The sequence below is a fragment of the Ovis aries genome, chromosome 1 (genome assembly GCF_016772045.2).
Source record: "Ovis aries strain OAR_USU_Benz2616 breed Rambouillet chromosome 1, ARS-UI_Ramb_v3.0, whole genome shotgun sequence".
Classification (NCBI taxonomy): domain Eukaryota; kingdom Metazoa; phylum Chordata; class Mammalia; order Artiodactyla; family Bovidae; genus Ovis; species Ovis aries.
Window position 1 is genome coordinate 246,602,432 of NC_056054.1, and position 16,496 is coordinate 246,618,927.

At 34.1% G+C, this 16,496-nt stretch overlaps 1 protein-coding gene across 5 annotated transcripts in view; it reads right to left on the reverse strand.

Moving 5' to 3' along the window:
• U2SURP (U2 snRNP associated SURP domain containing) overlaps nt 1-16,496 on the reverse strand; it is a 53,219-nt gene that overhangs the window by 32,130 nt on the left and 4,593 nt on the right. For 2 of the 5 annotated variants that reach the window (XM_060405600.1, XM_012102001.5), the window contains exons 2-12: nt 11,958-12,002; nt 10,502-10,633; nt 8,377-8,475; nt 6,236-6,350; nt 5,527-5,660; nt 3,381-3,448; nt 2,738-2,832; nt 2,622-2,654; nt 2,449-2,531; nt 1,279-1,444; nt 901-1,112 (exon numbers count right to left, since the gene is read on the reverse strand). In XM_060405600.1, coding sequence (XP_060261583.1) covers nt 901-1,112; nt 1,279-1,444; nt 2,449-2,531; nt 2,622-2,654; nt 2,738-2,832; nt 3,381-3,448; nt 5,527-5,660; nt 6,236-6,350; nt 8,377-8,475; nt 10,502-10,633; nt 11,958-12,002 — 1,182 coding nt within the window. Of the gene's footprint in view, nt 1-900; nt 1,113-1,278; nt 1,445-2,448; nt 2,532-2,618; nt 2,655-2,737; nt 2,833-3,380; nt 3,449-5,526; nt 5,661-6,235; nt 6,351-8,376; nt 8,476-10,501; nt 10,634-11,957; nt 12,003-16,496 lie in introns of those variants that run through there. The other 3 variants (XM_012102009.4, XM_004003283.6, XM_027959639.3) reach the window with 2 other exon arrangements.

Consider the following 16,496-nt stretch of genomic DNA (forward strand, 5'->3'; position numbering starts at 1 on the left):
AATATGTGAGTATTGTTAACAAGTAACAAGCAAAAATATACATATGCATTGAAAATACTACACAACTAATCACAAGTTTTGCAGGCAATCACTGCATCTGAAGTAATTATACACTAAGCAATTACATAAATGCAAATGGATGTGTTCAGTGAACAATAAACGTTCACCAAATGCAAAGAATCAGAACATTCCTGCCAGAATGCACATCAATGCACTGAAATAGGTACTACACTGAGAAATATCAGATAAAGATTTTAATTTGTGAAATAATTAACTGTTTGCCTCTAACCATACAGTTTGCTACTTTGTTCCCAAGCCTTTAAAACCAGCCCTGTCATTTTTAAGTGTAATCAACATAATAGAACCAACAAATTCTTATAATTTGAAATTAAGTTGGTTTTATGTTTAATAAAAAAAATACTCACCCTTTGCTTTTAGTAAACTTTTTAAAAACCACATATGCTCTCAAATATTCTAATACCTCAGATCTTGAGAAGTTATTAGCTAGTTGCCATCCAAACAATTTAACTATTTAACTCCTAGAGTCTTTCTAATCGAAAAGGCACTTAACCAATACAAAGTATCACTTTCTCAAAATAAATTTAGATACTACACTTAAGCAAACCTGGATACAACAGAGGACAAAGAAAACAAAACAAAACAAAACTTAATAAGAGGTCAAAAAAGGAATGGTGGCCACAAATAAAAATATGATCTATTATCCCAGTACAGGGTTTCCATGGGCTAAGGCAGGGAACACATCTAAGTTATTTCTTTTTCTTTAACAGTTGCCAAACAGAATTACACACACATTTTTCTATAAAATTGTTGAAAAGAAATACTACCACAGATTTAGTATTTACAAATTAGATGCGGCCCTATGTACATTTTTAAAATTACCTTCTCAAAATCCTCCTTGTTTTTAGGTGGTGGTAACATGGGAGCATTGGGGTTTTTTAACCGCTCTCTAGGCTGCGCATTAAAAGGCAGTCCTGATGGAGGTGGGGGAAGCGTATGTTCCATCATGGAAGGCGGAATGTATATTGGATGTGGAGGAATAGGCACAGCTTTACCCCAACCTAACTTCATTTCAAAAGACATAATCATCTTTCCTAAAAGAAAGAAAAGAAAAGTCACATTGGTAACTCTCAAAAAATCTCTAGTGATATGAATTAATTTCCACGTTTAACCTTCACACTTCTGGTTCATTTTTCCCCTAGAGTTTTGATACTTTTCAAATCTAAAACAATGTCTAAATTCTATGATGGACTTCCTTACCATTTAAATTTTTTAAAGCTCTTTCAGCATCTCTTCTGTTCATAAAGGCCACAAAGCCACAATTTCTCTCTCTTGCCCTTTCTTCATCAGTTCTAGGCCACATAATTTTCACACTGGCTAATGGTCCAAATCTTCCAAATTCTTGGCACAACATTTCTTCATTCATCTATTAAAAGGCGTAAGATATTTTTAGTATACAAAGAGAAAATAATTCTATACAATGGAAAGCAAAGTAATTTTCCAAGATAAGAAGAGACCTATCAATGCTACAATTTTCCATCCAAGTACTAGGACCCCTGCAAGGGAAAAATTCTGCCTTCACTGGCATTCACAAATCTTTTCATACCAGAAACACTGGTTTATGTAAGTGGCCAGGTAAAGACACTGGGAGGCTGGAGAAATCAAAAACACGCCTTTACCTTCACTCTTCCTCCTTTCGAGAGTCTGCATCTAAAATAAGCTACAGCAATGATTTGTTTTACAACAATGATTTGTTCAGCATTTACGAACATTTTTCAGGCAGCAATGATAATTATACTTAAACCAAGGAGAAAATATTTGTTGACAATGAAAGAAATAAAAGACCTGGTTACTTTTTTCTTTTCCAGCACCCAGCTACCAGTGTAATCAAGAAAAGACAAAACGGAAAATGGTAAATATGCCATGAGGTCCAAAACATGTATTATTTTTTACGATATTATGCATAACAACCACTACATTCAGTTAAGAACATAGCAGGGGAAAGAATTAAAATATAAAAGGCAGCAGAAATATTATTTTGCTATTATGGAGACAAAAAATTAAAAAAGGAAATCCATAAGGAAGCAGGCTATATATCAAAAGGAGAGAGTCTAAAAAGAATACTGTCCACCACTGGTCATATCCTGATTTGATAAATAAAATCAGCACTTAGGAAAACATTTCAAAATCAGAGTACAGTCCAGCTATAAAAAAAAGGAGACAAGTCCTCAAGAATTATAACAAGAAAATTTGACCCACATCAGTAAGGCTCAATCTCACAACATAATTTTAGTTCCTACCTAGTTCTACCAAATCTGCTTATTTCACATGCTTGACTTCATCTTTTTTTTAATATTGATTGACAAAGCAGTTTTCCAACAAAAGCATACAATATATGAGCCAATATTAATCTTACTTTTCTAGTATTACCTGTGGATTAATGTTTCCAAGGTATAAATTAGTAGTGCTTGGATCGCCTACATCATGTGAGCCAGGTGCATAATCATCAAGAACTATGACAAAGAGAAAAAAAATTATAACCTGCAAACTACAAAGTTTGGACAATTTCTACAAATTAAAAAAGCAAAAAACTATATTACCACCAGATGATCGATTTCTTCTTGAAGGCGCGTCCACTTTAAAAGAAGAAAAAGAAAACAATTCTTAGTTTTTAGAATAGTTCATCACAAATATAAGCATTAAAATAAATGTCACTTACTAGAACGACGCTGACCATCAGAATCTGACTGTGGAGGTTCAAACCGACTTAACCTGCCTTTTGTTTTATGTCTCTCATCACGCTCTTCTTGAATTCTGTCGAAAATATATATAATCACTACTAATGAGCCAAAATTTGGTTGTTCACATTTGATAACAGAACTTATCCAGATGTCACCTTCAAATAACTTCAAAATACTTGTGTGACACACTGACAACTAAGACTGGAAGTGTCCCTCAGCTACAAATCATGAGCAAATTTCTGACGTATTTTATAAGCAAAAGAATACAAAGCCTACTTTTAAGATGAAAAGGAAATTCAACATGAAAAACACTTAAGTTTGTTCTTTCTTGGCTAAGATAGATCACTCTTCACCCCTATCTCACTGACTATACTGTTTCCACTGCAAACAGGACTCCGGACATTAGTTAAATTCAACTTAATTGAACCCATATAATGTAAGCAATCTAGATGCTGCACAAAATGCTAATTTACTGTCAAGTATACCCCACAAAATATCTGAAACAGCTTCATGTAAGCCAGTTAGTAAAAACAAACTAGTAGACTACATTCTTCATACCTCCATCTATAAGAATCAGCTCAAAATACCTATGAGAGCTATTCTCAACACTATAAAACTTACTGTTTCAATTCTTCTTTGAAGAGTTCCAAATTGCTTTTTTTCTTTTCTTTCTCCCCTTTCTTCAGTGGCTATGAAGGATATGATAAGTTATACTTCAAACAAAACAAGGTTAAACAAAACTAATGGTTCGACAATCAGATCACTCTAAATATACTTTTATTTTTGTGCCAATTATGATCTCATTATTTAAATTAAAAAGAAAGAATGCTTCTGTTACCACTGAACTGTCTGTCCTTCCTGTTCTCTAAAACTAAGAATTTAACAATTAAATTATTAAAACAACAAGCAGAAGTCTTAAGGTAAAGGAAACACCAACTTTATCCTCCCCTTAAATAAAGTCTACGATTGTTAGGCCAGAATACTGAGGAGCACTGGAGGAAAAATTAATAAACATAAAGTAACTGAACTGTCATGTAAATAACTGCCATGAACAACTACCAGAAATATGCACTCTTCAAAACAATCACCTTGGAGGAAATGAACTACTGAAACAAACAGCAACACTGCTTGAATTTCTCTCTTAAAACTGCTTCCAAAAACGCTTTGGGGATCCTCATTTTAAAAGATCCTTTCTTTAAAATCCTTATCATTTTGGGATCCTTAATTCAATGAGGAAGAATAACAAAGGGAGGTAGGTAAACTGAATATCCAAACACAAAAAAGAATGAAATTGGACCTCTACCTCATTCCATATACAAAAATTAACTCAAATGGTTCACAGACCTCAATATAAGAACCAAAACTATAAAACTCTTAGGAAAACATAGTGAATCATCATGAGCCTGAACTAGGCAACAGTTTCTTAGATATGACACCAAGAGAAACAAAAGAAAACTGATATATTGAACATCATCAAAATTATAAACTTTTGTTCTTCAAAGGACACAATCAAAAAAGGACAAAGAAAACCCAAAGGAAGAAAACAACATAGCTGGTAAGAGAGCTGACTACAAAAGCTGTAAAAATCTCTTAGAACTCAACAATAAAAAGACAACTCAATTAAAAATGTGCCAAAGATCTGAAAAGACATTTCTCTAAAGACTACAAATGGATAAGAAATAAAAAGATACTCAACATCACTAGACAAGTGCAAATCAAACTGTAATTAGGTACAACTTCACATCGACTAAAATGACTAAAATAAATCTTAGCAAGTGGTGATACAATTTCACTAGGAATATATATTAAGAGAAAAAAACATATATGTCCACAGAAGACTATACATGAATGCTTTCAGAAGTATACTCATAATAGCCTAAAAGTGGAAACAACCCAAATGGCCATTGAGATGGATAAACAATACATAGCATTATCCATAAAATGGAATACGATTCAACCATTAAGAGAAATAAATGTACTGATGGTGGTTGCCAAAGGCTGGGGACAACTAAAAAGTATAAAGTTTCCTTCAGGGATAATAAAAATGTTTTGAAATTAGAGATTAGTGATTGTTGTACAACTGTCAATATACTTTAAAAAACACTTTATACTTTTAAAGGGTCAATTTTATGATATGTGAATTAAATACAACTGTTTTTTAATTGCTTTCAGAGTCAGATAGGAAAAACCAGTTTTACTATTCAGTTTAACCACATTTTCTCATCAAATCTGGCTCCAAATGATAAGACCCACATCTACCTACCATCTTCCAAGAAAAATTTCACTCTCAAAAAATAAGATTTTCTAACACTAAGAATATATAAAGGAAAATGTCACTAGTTCTGATAGTAATTATCAGATTACTTGGAACATTACCAAACATGTTCCAAGCAACAGACACATTGTTGGAGTACAGTCTTCCAAATAATTGTCATCACGCATGCTGATATATTTAAATACCCAATTCAGGATTGCTTAAAAAGACAATCCCAGTATTTCACATTTATACCTAAAATATAGTTAACTTTTAACTTGCAATATACTATGAGTAACAGCAAAGGTTAACTGCTTAATGAGCATAGAGTGTCATCTGTGTGTCCCAATTTGTTATCTCTCATATAGGAAGATTAAGCATCAAAACTCAGTATCTATTCCCAAAAGAATTAAAAACAAGAAACCAAAGTCCTGCTTACAGTGGAAGTACAGAAAATATTATTGGCAGTGTCATCCCTGAACCTAAATGGTCACTTACTTAAGTATGACTTACAGGTTTTTTGGTTTCTATCACAAGAAGAGATGGTGGTCTTTCGCTGGATGACTGATTTGGGGGATTTTTTTGATCCGCAAATCTTGAAGATGGCTTGTAGATTTTACCTCTTTTTTCATCTGTTTCATGTTCTTCTGAAATTTAAAATACTAAGTTTCAAAACTAATTTCACATTACATGGATTTACTTCACCCACTATTTTTATTGAAAATAAACAAAAATTAGTAAATGCTTTTTAGTACTAAGACAGATGACCTGTGACTAAATATGATAATTCAAATACTATTACCTTATTCTCAAAAATACTAGTTTAATCATTTTATAGTAAAACTATAAAATCCGTAAAATGGTACAGCTACTTTGAAAACAGTACGGTAGTTTCTCAAAAGGTTAAACAAATAGTTACCATATGCCCAGAAATTCCACTCCTAGGACTATAAAGTAGAACTGTAAAATACATTTTTTCGTATGTTTACAAAGTTTTCTGCCCTCTTGAAACTTGAAAGGTATTTTATATTTTAAAAACTTCTCTGGCTCGTTTCTCATTAATCCTTATTTGGCCATTTATTTTACTAATAAGTAGCACCACTAGAGGGTGCTGATAGAAAGGAAAAAGAAACTGAAAAGCAACCAAACTTTTTTCATCATTACCTAGTCATTCAACCAAGACTTTTTAGGTTTGCTCAAGGACTATAACATTCACACTAACCTTTTGCTGCATTAACAACACCTCCGCGCACAAACGTTTTCACTTTATTACCATCACTTCCTTCAAAAGCAGCAAGAAATTCCTCATAAATCTCAGCAGCTGCCTTTTCATCCTCCTAAATACACATGAAAATATTAATATCACTTGATATAAAAATTATTGTACACAGGGTGAAACTCATCAAGGAGTAATGTAAACAGAATCTCGTCCTCCAATGGGGAAAGCAGTTATTAAGCACTCCTCTTAGGCAATAATACCTAGTCCTTAGTAGATACTAATTAGCATTGAAATTAAGAAGGACTTTGCTCCTCTACCAATAATCTGGGGAACAGAAAAAAAGGATCCACTAAATAAATTTGTTTAGAGACAACTCAAGGGTGCAACTATATGACAACTGACTACACAGACTATATTACTCTATTAATGTTTATGACAATTATAAGGTACAACAATTTAATTCAGTGAATATAAACATTTCCTTCACAAATCACCAAAGACATAAAATGATTAGAAGTCTGAAGAAGCTTCAAACAGTTTGCATTAAATATCTCCAGACAGTTTGCATTAAAGAAAAAACCTTCAGTAGAACCCTCACAATTTAACTATTCTAAATGTCCCTAAAACATGTATGACTTGAAGGTCAAATGGAGCAGAACAGAAAATACAGAAATAAATCCAACAGTATGTAAAAATTTTGCGTTGTTGTTTAGTCGCTAAGTCATGTCCAACTTCTGTGACCACACAGACTGTAGCCCACCAGAGCGCTCCTCTGTCCATGCAATTTCCCAGGGTAAGAATACTAGAGTGGGTTGCCATTTCCTTCTCTAGGGGCTCTTCCCGACCCAGGGACTGAACCCACGTCTCAGGCATTGAAGACGGATTCTTTACCACCGAGGAACCAGGGAAGCCCATGTGGAAATTCAGTATTCAACAATTTGACAGCTATTTTAAAAAAATAATAAAAATGAACCAATTCTTCACATCATACACTAGGAGAAACTACAAATGAATAAGATTTAATTTTTTAAAATGTAGGTATGAGGGGAAAAAAATGAGGAAATTCCTTTATAAGCTTGGAATAAAAAAACAAAACAGAAAAACCAGAAATCAGAAGACTGAGGTAAATCTGCCCATGACTTGTTTCTGCATGGAAAAAAACACCAGAAGCAAAATAAAAATGGAATCCACAACCTGAGAAAAAAGCACTGTACCGTGCGTCACACCCAAGTGGTACAATATACTTAAAACAAGAACTTCTAAATACAGATATCCTTCTAAGAGAAATACTGGTTTAGATATAAGCAGACAGTTCACAAAAACAAACACAAGAAAAGTTGTCCAACCTTACTTATAAGAGAAATGCAAATTTAAAACTACCTTGAGATTCCATTTTTTGCTTACCAGATTGGCAAAACTCCTTCAAAAATATCCTGTTGGCAAAGCTATGGGGAAACAACCTCTCAAACACTGATTATAGGCATGCAAAATGGACTTGCCCATAGAGAGCAATTTAACACCATCTAGCATAACTATAATTATACATTTACCATTCAATGCAGTAATCTCACTTACAGGAATATATCCTAAAAGTATACTAGGAGTAAACCCAAATACAAAACACTATCCCTGACTGCATTACTGGAAACAAAAGACCAAAACATTAATTCCCTCAATAGGAATTGCAGCGAATGTAGGATTTTAGTACATTAACTACCACATATCTATATAGCTTCAATAAAGAACAAGCAACGCTTCAATATACTTGTGGTAATCTCTGAGATACAATGTTAAGAGAAAAAAGCAAAGTGAAGGAATGGGTATTATATAAAGTAAAACATTGTTCATCTAAAAAAAAAAAGGCAGGCACAACATACATTTATACACACTGGCTTACAGGAGAAGAACAGACCAGAAAATAATCAAAACTGTCACACAGAAGTGAGGAAATGATGGAGGGGAAAGGCATAAAGCTGGACCTTCACTGAATACCTCTGTGTTATAGACTTAACTTGAGGTAGGAGCTGAGAATACCCTTGAAATCAAGAATCTTTGAGAAACATTTCTCTACTGTCCATACACTTAAAGCCTCCTTAGGTACATTTAACTGACAGAGATAACTAAAACTACATTCTAAGCATTACCTTCTTCTTTAATTCTTCTTGCTCCTTCTTACTCAAAGTTCGCTTAGCTGTACTCATTTTTCCAATACTGAAAGCTTTAAGTTTGTTTTCTAGAAGAGGCTGTGAAAAGGTAAAAAGCATACACCTTTACATACACATTCTCAATGTTACCTATAACTCTTCTAACTCAATGTTATCTATAACCTTGAGGTTATTAACAAGTTAATTGAGTTAATAACATACAAAAGTCATTTTTAAATAAAAATAAAACACAAAGAGACACTAAGGCTTATAACACACTCAACCTACTTGTTGGCAAGAATAAAAGCATTTGAGGAGGGAAAGTATAGATGTTTCTGGGCAAAAGAAGCAGTGATCAAAAAACAGACATTCAAATAGGGAGGAAGAGCATATATTTCCATGATTGAATAGCAGGAATCATCACCATCCAGAACTCCCAATTCAGGTGCAAAAATCACATCATTTCCTTTTATAATTCAGCAAATTACTCTATTCTTCATCAACAAAACTGATATTTATGAACACAATTTCATTTTCATTGCTGGGAAAATACCACATACTATGTTCTAGGTTTCAGGCAAGTATACAGTTACCAATTAATTTTGAATGAGAAACAGTATTTTAATGAAGTCTTCATTTATGTTAAATTAGAAGCAATTTCCTTCTGAAATATGGTGTGAATAAACTGTAGACTCTTAATTGTTCTGTCATTCATTTGAATGTTAATTTTGATTCAGAAAGTTTTCTTTTGATTCATAAAATTTTAAAAGAGAGGAATGTTTATTAAATACAGCCTAAATATTAACCTGCAATTGAAATCTGAATATTCCTCTCTCACCTACCAAAATGAGACTGACTTATAAGAGTATCAGTCCCCTGGTTATTAAACAGGCTTGCTTTTGGTGAGAGACAGAATGGAAAGGTAATACTGCATTAATACCTTAAAGCTACATTTAAATCCCTCTGAAAAGATAAAAGCAGTTCATAACTCAGAAGTCACTACTGGTTTCATGAACAGATTTCAAAGTGAATTTTTTTCCAAAATAGAAAGGAAAATGTTTGGCCATCATTCAGCACCTTTGGTTTCAACTTCTTTGGTTTAAACAAATGGTAAAATTACACATAAATTCCATGAAAAACAAATTTTTACACAACAAAATTTTTGTCCTCAATTTTATTTGTATCTTAGGAGCTAAATTTAGACACCTAAGAGAGAAATGGTTAAGGAAATCATGGAATATTTACTCAAAAAATATAATGATTCATTAAAAAGTCTTATAGAATTTATCCTAGTTTTTTAAAAAAATTAGACCTGAGAGTCTTTTAAAATGTGTTCCTATAAAATAGACCTCAATGAAGTAAATATATATTTATGCTTACAAATACTAAACAAGAAAAATAAAGTGTTATCAATGTCAACACTGGCTGGTAATAACTGTTTTATTGTATTTTCTAAATTTAACCATGACAAGAAAACATTATTTGAAATCTAAAAAAGACTAAAAGAGTACAAGAGTATTTTGCAGATACATGCACAGACACACTCCTCCGGGTGCCTGGGTGGCCCTGGGCCCTGCACTGACCAGCAGAGTGAATAGCACCTGCTCCTGTTTGCTTCCCAGAATGAGATTACATATAAGCTCCCTGAGAACAAGTGTGTTTTGGGAATTCCCTGGAGGTCCAGTGGTTAGGATACTGTGCTTCCACTGCAGGGGGTAGAGGTTTGATCCCTGATCAGGGAACTAAGATCCTGCATGCCACATGACGTAGCCAAAAAGGGAAAAGTATTTTAAACATTTGTGTATTTCCAGTGACTGGCATCTGGCACTTGGTTCAGCAGAGGTTTGGCCTAAGGGGCGAACAATAAACCAATTAGCCTTTTTACATCCAAACACTCGTTGGTTTTTTTAAACAAAATTTTTAAATGAAACATTATCTTACATGTGACTTAGAAAACATTCCCTTAGATAAGTTTATTTACCGTTAACCCAAACCGAATAATGAATGCTATTTTCAAATAGTACAAAATGAAACAAATACAAAACCAAGACACTTTAAGTACCAAATTCAATTAAGGACATATCCAAACCATTAATTATCCTTCATAATCTTTATCAATACTTACCCTTGAAAGATTCTGATGAGGAGAATCAGAAACACTTTCACGGGCACTCTCGTTCCTATAATTATGTTTCCTTGGGCTCTTAGGTCGAGTCCGACTTGGCATATCACTATCTGAGGGTCCAGATGCATCCATCTTAAAGAAAAGGAAAATAAGTTCTTAAGAATCATACAAGTCGTACTGAACTAGAAACAACCCAAACATTCCAATACTGACAAACTTCATTACATACTATCAAAATATATCACTACTGACCCCTTAATCTCATCCCTTAATACTACCACTGATTTCATCAGAAAAGCTCTTAAATACAGAAAGTTTTCAATAATTCTAATTTGGACTTGAAAGTTCAAATTTTATTATCATTAAACAGATTGCTGTCTTCTTCGAAGAAACAGGTACCTTTCCTTCACTTTAAAGAAAATGTCTGCCAAACACCCAAGTCTGATTACCCAGTCTGTCAATCAGTTGTACCTTCAGGTAAAAATAGCACTCAATGAGAAAAGGAACCAGTTTTATTTCACAACTTAATCCCACAAGCACTTCTCCGTAAGACAAATACCACATTTTGGCAGGTAGAAGTGCGTCCCATTTCATCACTCAGAACCCATACAGAAGGACAATATTTTATATTAATCATTTTTACTATCTAATCAAGAAAGTTCTTAAGTGAAACTAGCTTATTTTTACTGTGCCTAGTGGAGAAGAATATGACAACTACTTGCACATTTTGGTGACACTGCCTTGATTTGTGCTGAGGTGCCAACAGTTTACCCATCTACTGCTTTTATACCATTAGTGCAAATGTCAACACAGTGAAGGCAAATGATGTCTTAGTATTATCACAAAAGAATTCTGAACTCAGACTGAAAAATTCTCAGTGGCCACACTTTTATAGCATTGAAAACCACACTTCTATAGCACTGCTATAATAACCCATGTAAAGTAATGTTTATTGCATTATTCAAAATGTCAAAAAGCTTTAAACAAAACATCTAGGCCCACCAACAAAGAAACCAGCTTAATAAATAATAATATACCTCCTGCATGGAAAGTTAAGACGTCATTAGAAAGACTAGATTAGAGTTACAGCTGTTGACATGCAGAGGATTTCCAAAAGGTGTACTGTGCAGTGTGAAAAGAATTGTGTATAAACGTAAAACTTGTTTAAGAGATGTATAAACACACACACATATATATGCACAAAATTTTACAAGCACAATAAAGAAAGGAAACATACATATTTCGTTTCTAACATGGTTTAAGGGGCCAACTTATGCGAATAATAGAACAGAAAAAAGAACACAAAATATCTAGCAAAAAAGGTTAAAAGAAAATAGGCACGTACAATGCAATCATATTTATCAGGTAAAATCATAAGGGATATATCAAGTAGGGATCTACACAATAATAAAGTAAATTTTAAGGAAAAAAGACAAAGACTGCCTCTGATACTCACATGGGCATCTGAAGATCCAGATGAATGAACATCTGATGATCTGGTCTGTAAGTATTAAAAATAAAAATCAACCTTTAAATAATGAGAAAAAGTATCATGCTAACACAATAAGTATTTTTCATGTTATAAAGACTTAATCTTTCCAAATTAATAGCAATTTCTTCTCAAGTCATAAAATCAAACAAAGGCAAACTGACTTACAGAAAAAAAAAATTGTGATCCAAAATAAACGGGCCAGTCAAGTTCAGTCTTCAAATAATGGTGCCATTTAGTAAGGCCATCTGTTAAAATTTCATCTTTTAAGTTGATATACAATTTCAGATTACATATAGTGTATAACAAATTTGATTTTTCACTATGCATCTAAGGATCAAAAAGCCAAACTAAAACTAATATGAAATATCTTTCTGAAATTTCTACTTGGAGGCCCAGAATTTAACTGTCACTGAGTCATTTTTATTTTTCAAGGTATTGTGTAGTGAGATTTTACTTTGCATATATTTAAGTATTAAAAGTGAAATCAAGAAACTTGAGATCACATTTATCTCACCTGAATACCAGATTTCAAAAACAACGCACATTCATTTTTAAGAGAAAACTGAAGATTTGTATGATGCAGAAAAGAGCAAACAAGATTCCTACAGGTCCACACAGTACTTTTTTACACACATATCTTGTAGAAACATATGGCTCTGAACAGCTGATCAGATTTTCATACTGAATCAATTTATTCCTCCACTGTACTGGACTGAGGCACAACCAGCCCAAGACAAGCAAGCACTGAGCTACTTCCCATCTCCATTCTTTCTACCCACCTTTTCTCTGTCCCCAACTTTTATTTTGTCTCTCCTATTTCACTTCCTTCTCCCTGCTAACCTTTCCTAAAAAGCAAGATATATGGGAGGAATTTTTTTTATATTTAAATTTAACCCTGGGAAACATACTTTGAATCACAGTTTGAGATGTGCCTATTTGCAGACACTTAAAAATCCAAGAATAAATAACTCCTCTTAAAAAAGAAAAGTTGAGTCAAGAGACTGAACTGAACAGAAAAAAACATTGTTGCTCTTTGTTAACCTGCTAGGTAACAAAAAATAACACCCTAGTAGTAATAGCAAGAAAAAACATAAACCACCTAGTAACCAACTAAAGAAATACCTTACTATTAAGACAAAGCCAACTATACCTTAATTTATTTTCGTATTTAATGCAATTTCATTCCACAGCTCAAAATCCTAAATAGAAGTCTTTGCAAGGGGACAAGGGGGATTGCCAAAAATAATTCTGAAGTTTGCCCAGAAGAAGAAACATGAAAGAGTAGCTACAAAAGTGCTAACCCTTTTTCTTTATGCCACCATATCCAAATCATCATTTTTAGGATTTAAAAATAACAGCATAGCGTAGGACGATGCATCAGCTGATTAACCCAAGATGGCACTGAACAACATTTACTGCAAACCAAACATTCTCCACTGATAAGCAGCTGCAGCTACAGAGCATTCAGAATAAAACTTTAGGCTTGAGAAGAATTAAAGAGATGCAAAGAGTAGTGAATAAAAATTTTAAACGAATAACTAACTTCTTGAGCTAATGGTTCAGGTAAACAGCAAATGTAACACTACTTTTGAAGTCACGTCTCTGCCTCTAACTTAACCTGGAACAGTACTATACTATTTGTCTTGGGTCTGGGTTTTACGTCTTTGCTGAAGAACACCAAATTAGTGATGTTTAATGAGCTTCTGCAGTGCACAGCGCAATTCCTCATCCAAGTGAAAACACCCAAAAGCAAGAAACAAAAGGGGAAAATAAGGGAGATTTGAGGCAATAAAGAAGCAGACACAAGAAAAAATTTATCTCAAGACAGAGAAGGCAGATTTGTAATACACATGTGGGGAAGGACAGCAAAAAAAAAAATTTTTTTTAAATAATTCTGACGGCTGCTGAGGAGAGAGATGAAGCCAACTAAACTTCAAAGTAAAACTTTTTTTCTGACTGCTCCCACCTTTACTTCAATTGAAAAACCCCCACACCTGAGTTCTTCAAATTACCAAGCTACCCACAGCAACACTGCTTCAATATTTCCACTCTGCCTAATCAGTTCTCCTATCCCATTTGTCTCCTTCCTCCTCATACCCTCTAAAGCATCAACTCACATCTCTGAAAGCTGAAGAATCACTCCCAAAGGAAGTACATCAATACTTCTATTGTACCGAAATGAACCCCAATTTCTTATTTTCAACCTTGGTGCTTCTCCTAGGTTCCAATCTGTTCTTAAACAACTTCCAGGACATCTTCACCTGAATATCTCCAAGTTCCTCAAATCCAGTATGTATAAAATCCCTCCCAAACTAGCTTCTCCTGTTGACCGTATTTCTGTCACTGAATGCTAATTCTCAGTCACAATCTGGAAGTAGTAACATTAAGAGCAGATTCTGGAATCAGACTTCCTGTTTTTAGCACTTACCAGCAGCTTTGTAATCTGTTCTTTCATCTATAAAGCTGACTGTGGTGTTGAAGGACAAAGACAGGTGAAGCATTAAGAACAGCACTGGGCCCATAAAAGCGCTCAATGAGTGTTAGCCAGCAGGATTATTATAACAGGGTCGTCCTCGACTCCTTCCTCATCCCCCATAATCAACTGAGTCACATTCTGTTTATCCCACCTCTACTAAAACTCTTCTCCGGGACCCTTTTTTCTAAAAATACTACTATGGTTCAGATCTTCCCTATATGCTACCCATTTACTGGCAACCACTTACTGGTACTGTGCCATGCATTAGAGATATAAAGTAAAATAAGACATAGCTCTTGCCCTTAGGAGCTAATAAAAGAGACAAGTAAAACAGTGTGGCTACACTGCACGAGCACAGAGGACAAGCAAATCTCAGTGGGATGCAGACAATGTCAGCAAAGCTTCCCAGAGAGTATCTGAGGTGAGATTTCTGGAGCAATCTTTATCAACAGCACTGCAAAAATCTTTAAACTATTCTCCTCACTCCCAGATTCTTCTTAAATTGTCTCCAGTATAGTTTTCCTAAAGGTCTTTCTTGTCTTGAATTTTCTATGACTCTCTTATTCCACAGGTATCAACGCCTCCACAATTTAGCTCAAACGAAACTTTCCATCTCAGAAACTTTTATTTCCTATTCCAGAGCCTTATAAATTGGCTAAAACGGACCATTTAGCAATCCATTTCCAAGTGATTTTTATTTTCTTTACTTCACCCATCTCTTTTGATACCTGTGTCCACCCTTCAAAACTTTGCTCCTTGTTCTAAAGACTCAATCAAATGCCTCCATTCCTGAAGCCTCCCTCAACCCCACCCTCCATTCAGCTGTCATTTCTTTATCTAAACTTTTAGATGCTTCAGATAGCTCTGCCTTGAACATACATTGACTCTCTTCTTCCACTAGACAGCATGCTCCCCAAAACTGAACTGTCATCTTATTCAACGTTTTATTCCTCAGAGTTAAACACAAGATCTGGCAAGTGACACAGTCTCAATACACTTGCTGATTCAGCTGGTTGGAACAAGTACCTACCCAACAAAATTACATTCCATACTATCAATATATACTAAGCTGCCCACTCACCAACAAGGAGCAACTACCTAGCTGAATACCACTCTCCAAGACAAACCAAAGTCCACCTCTCAAAAAAACTTCATAAACTCACTGAGACAAGCACTATTTAATAATGTTTAATAACAAGGCTGAAACTATCCTTAAAATTACATCCAAAATACATGAAACATTTTAAGTACATTCTGAATGATCTGCATTTAATCTAAAATGAGGAAAAATCTAGTGAAAAAACACTGACTGCTCAAGGAACAGACGTCTAACAGTACCAAACAGCCTCAAGTGCTATTGGCAAATGCATCTTCCTTAAAAAAAAAAAAAAAAAAAGTCCGCAAAATACCCACCAAGTGGCTGATATGCAATAAGCTGTTAAAGCTACTTAGTATAAGAGGCAAATTATTTGCAATATTACTATTTTTGAGTTTAATATCCTATAGGAACTTTTTTGCTTCTTTCTCCAAAAATGAGGCTCTTTGTGTAAAAGCAACAGAGAGGCAGAAGTCTTCAACTTGCATGGCAAATGAATGTTTTTGTCGATTTGTTTTCCGGGAAAAACAAAGCTTCAGGAATAAAAAAATCAATTCAATCCAATAAGACACACATTTTCAAAACACGTATCAGTAGTCATATTCAAGAACCAATGCTACAAATACTCAACTTCCTAAAAGGCACCAATCAAGAAAACAAAAGCTCCTAATTTCTCTCTCTACCTCAAAACAGCCTTCCACACAGAAAACTGATCTCCTTATAAGGTGTTTATCTTACAGTGTCAATCATATCATAATGAAGACTCAGTTTAAAACTGGCAAACAACAGAGGCTAATTTCTCAAGGTCTGTGTAAATCTCTGAAGTTTTTGGTCATATTTACTTCTTACATATCTTTAGGTACCACCAAAAAAGGTACACAGGCAACAATACATACCTAAGGATCACAAGCTATGAATGGATTCTCATCAT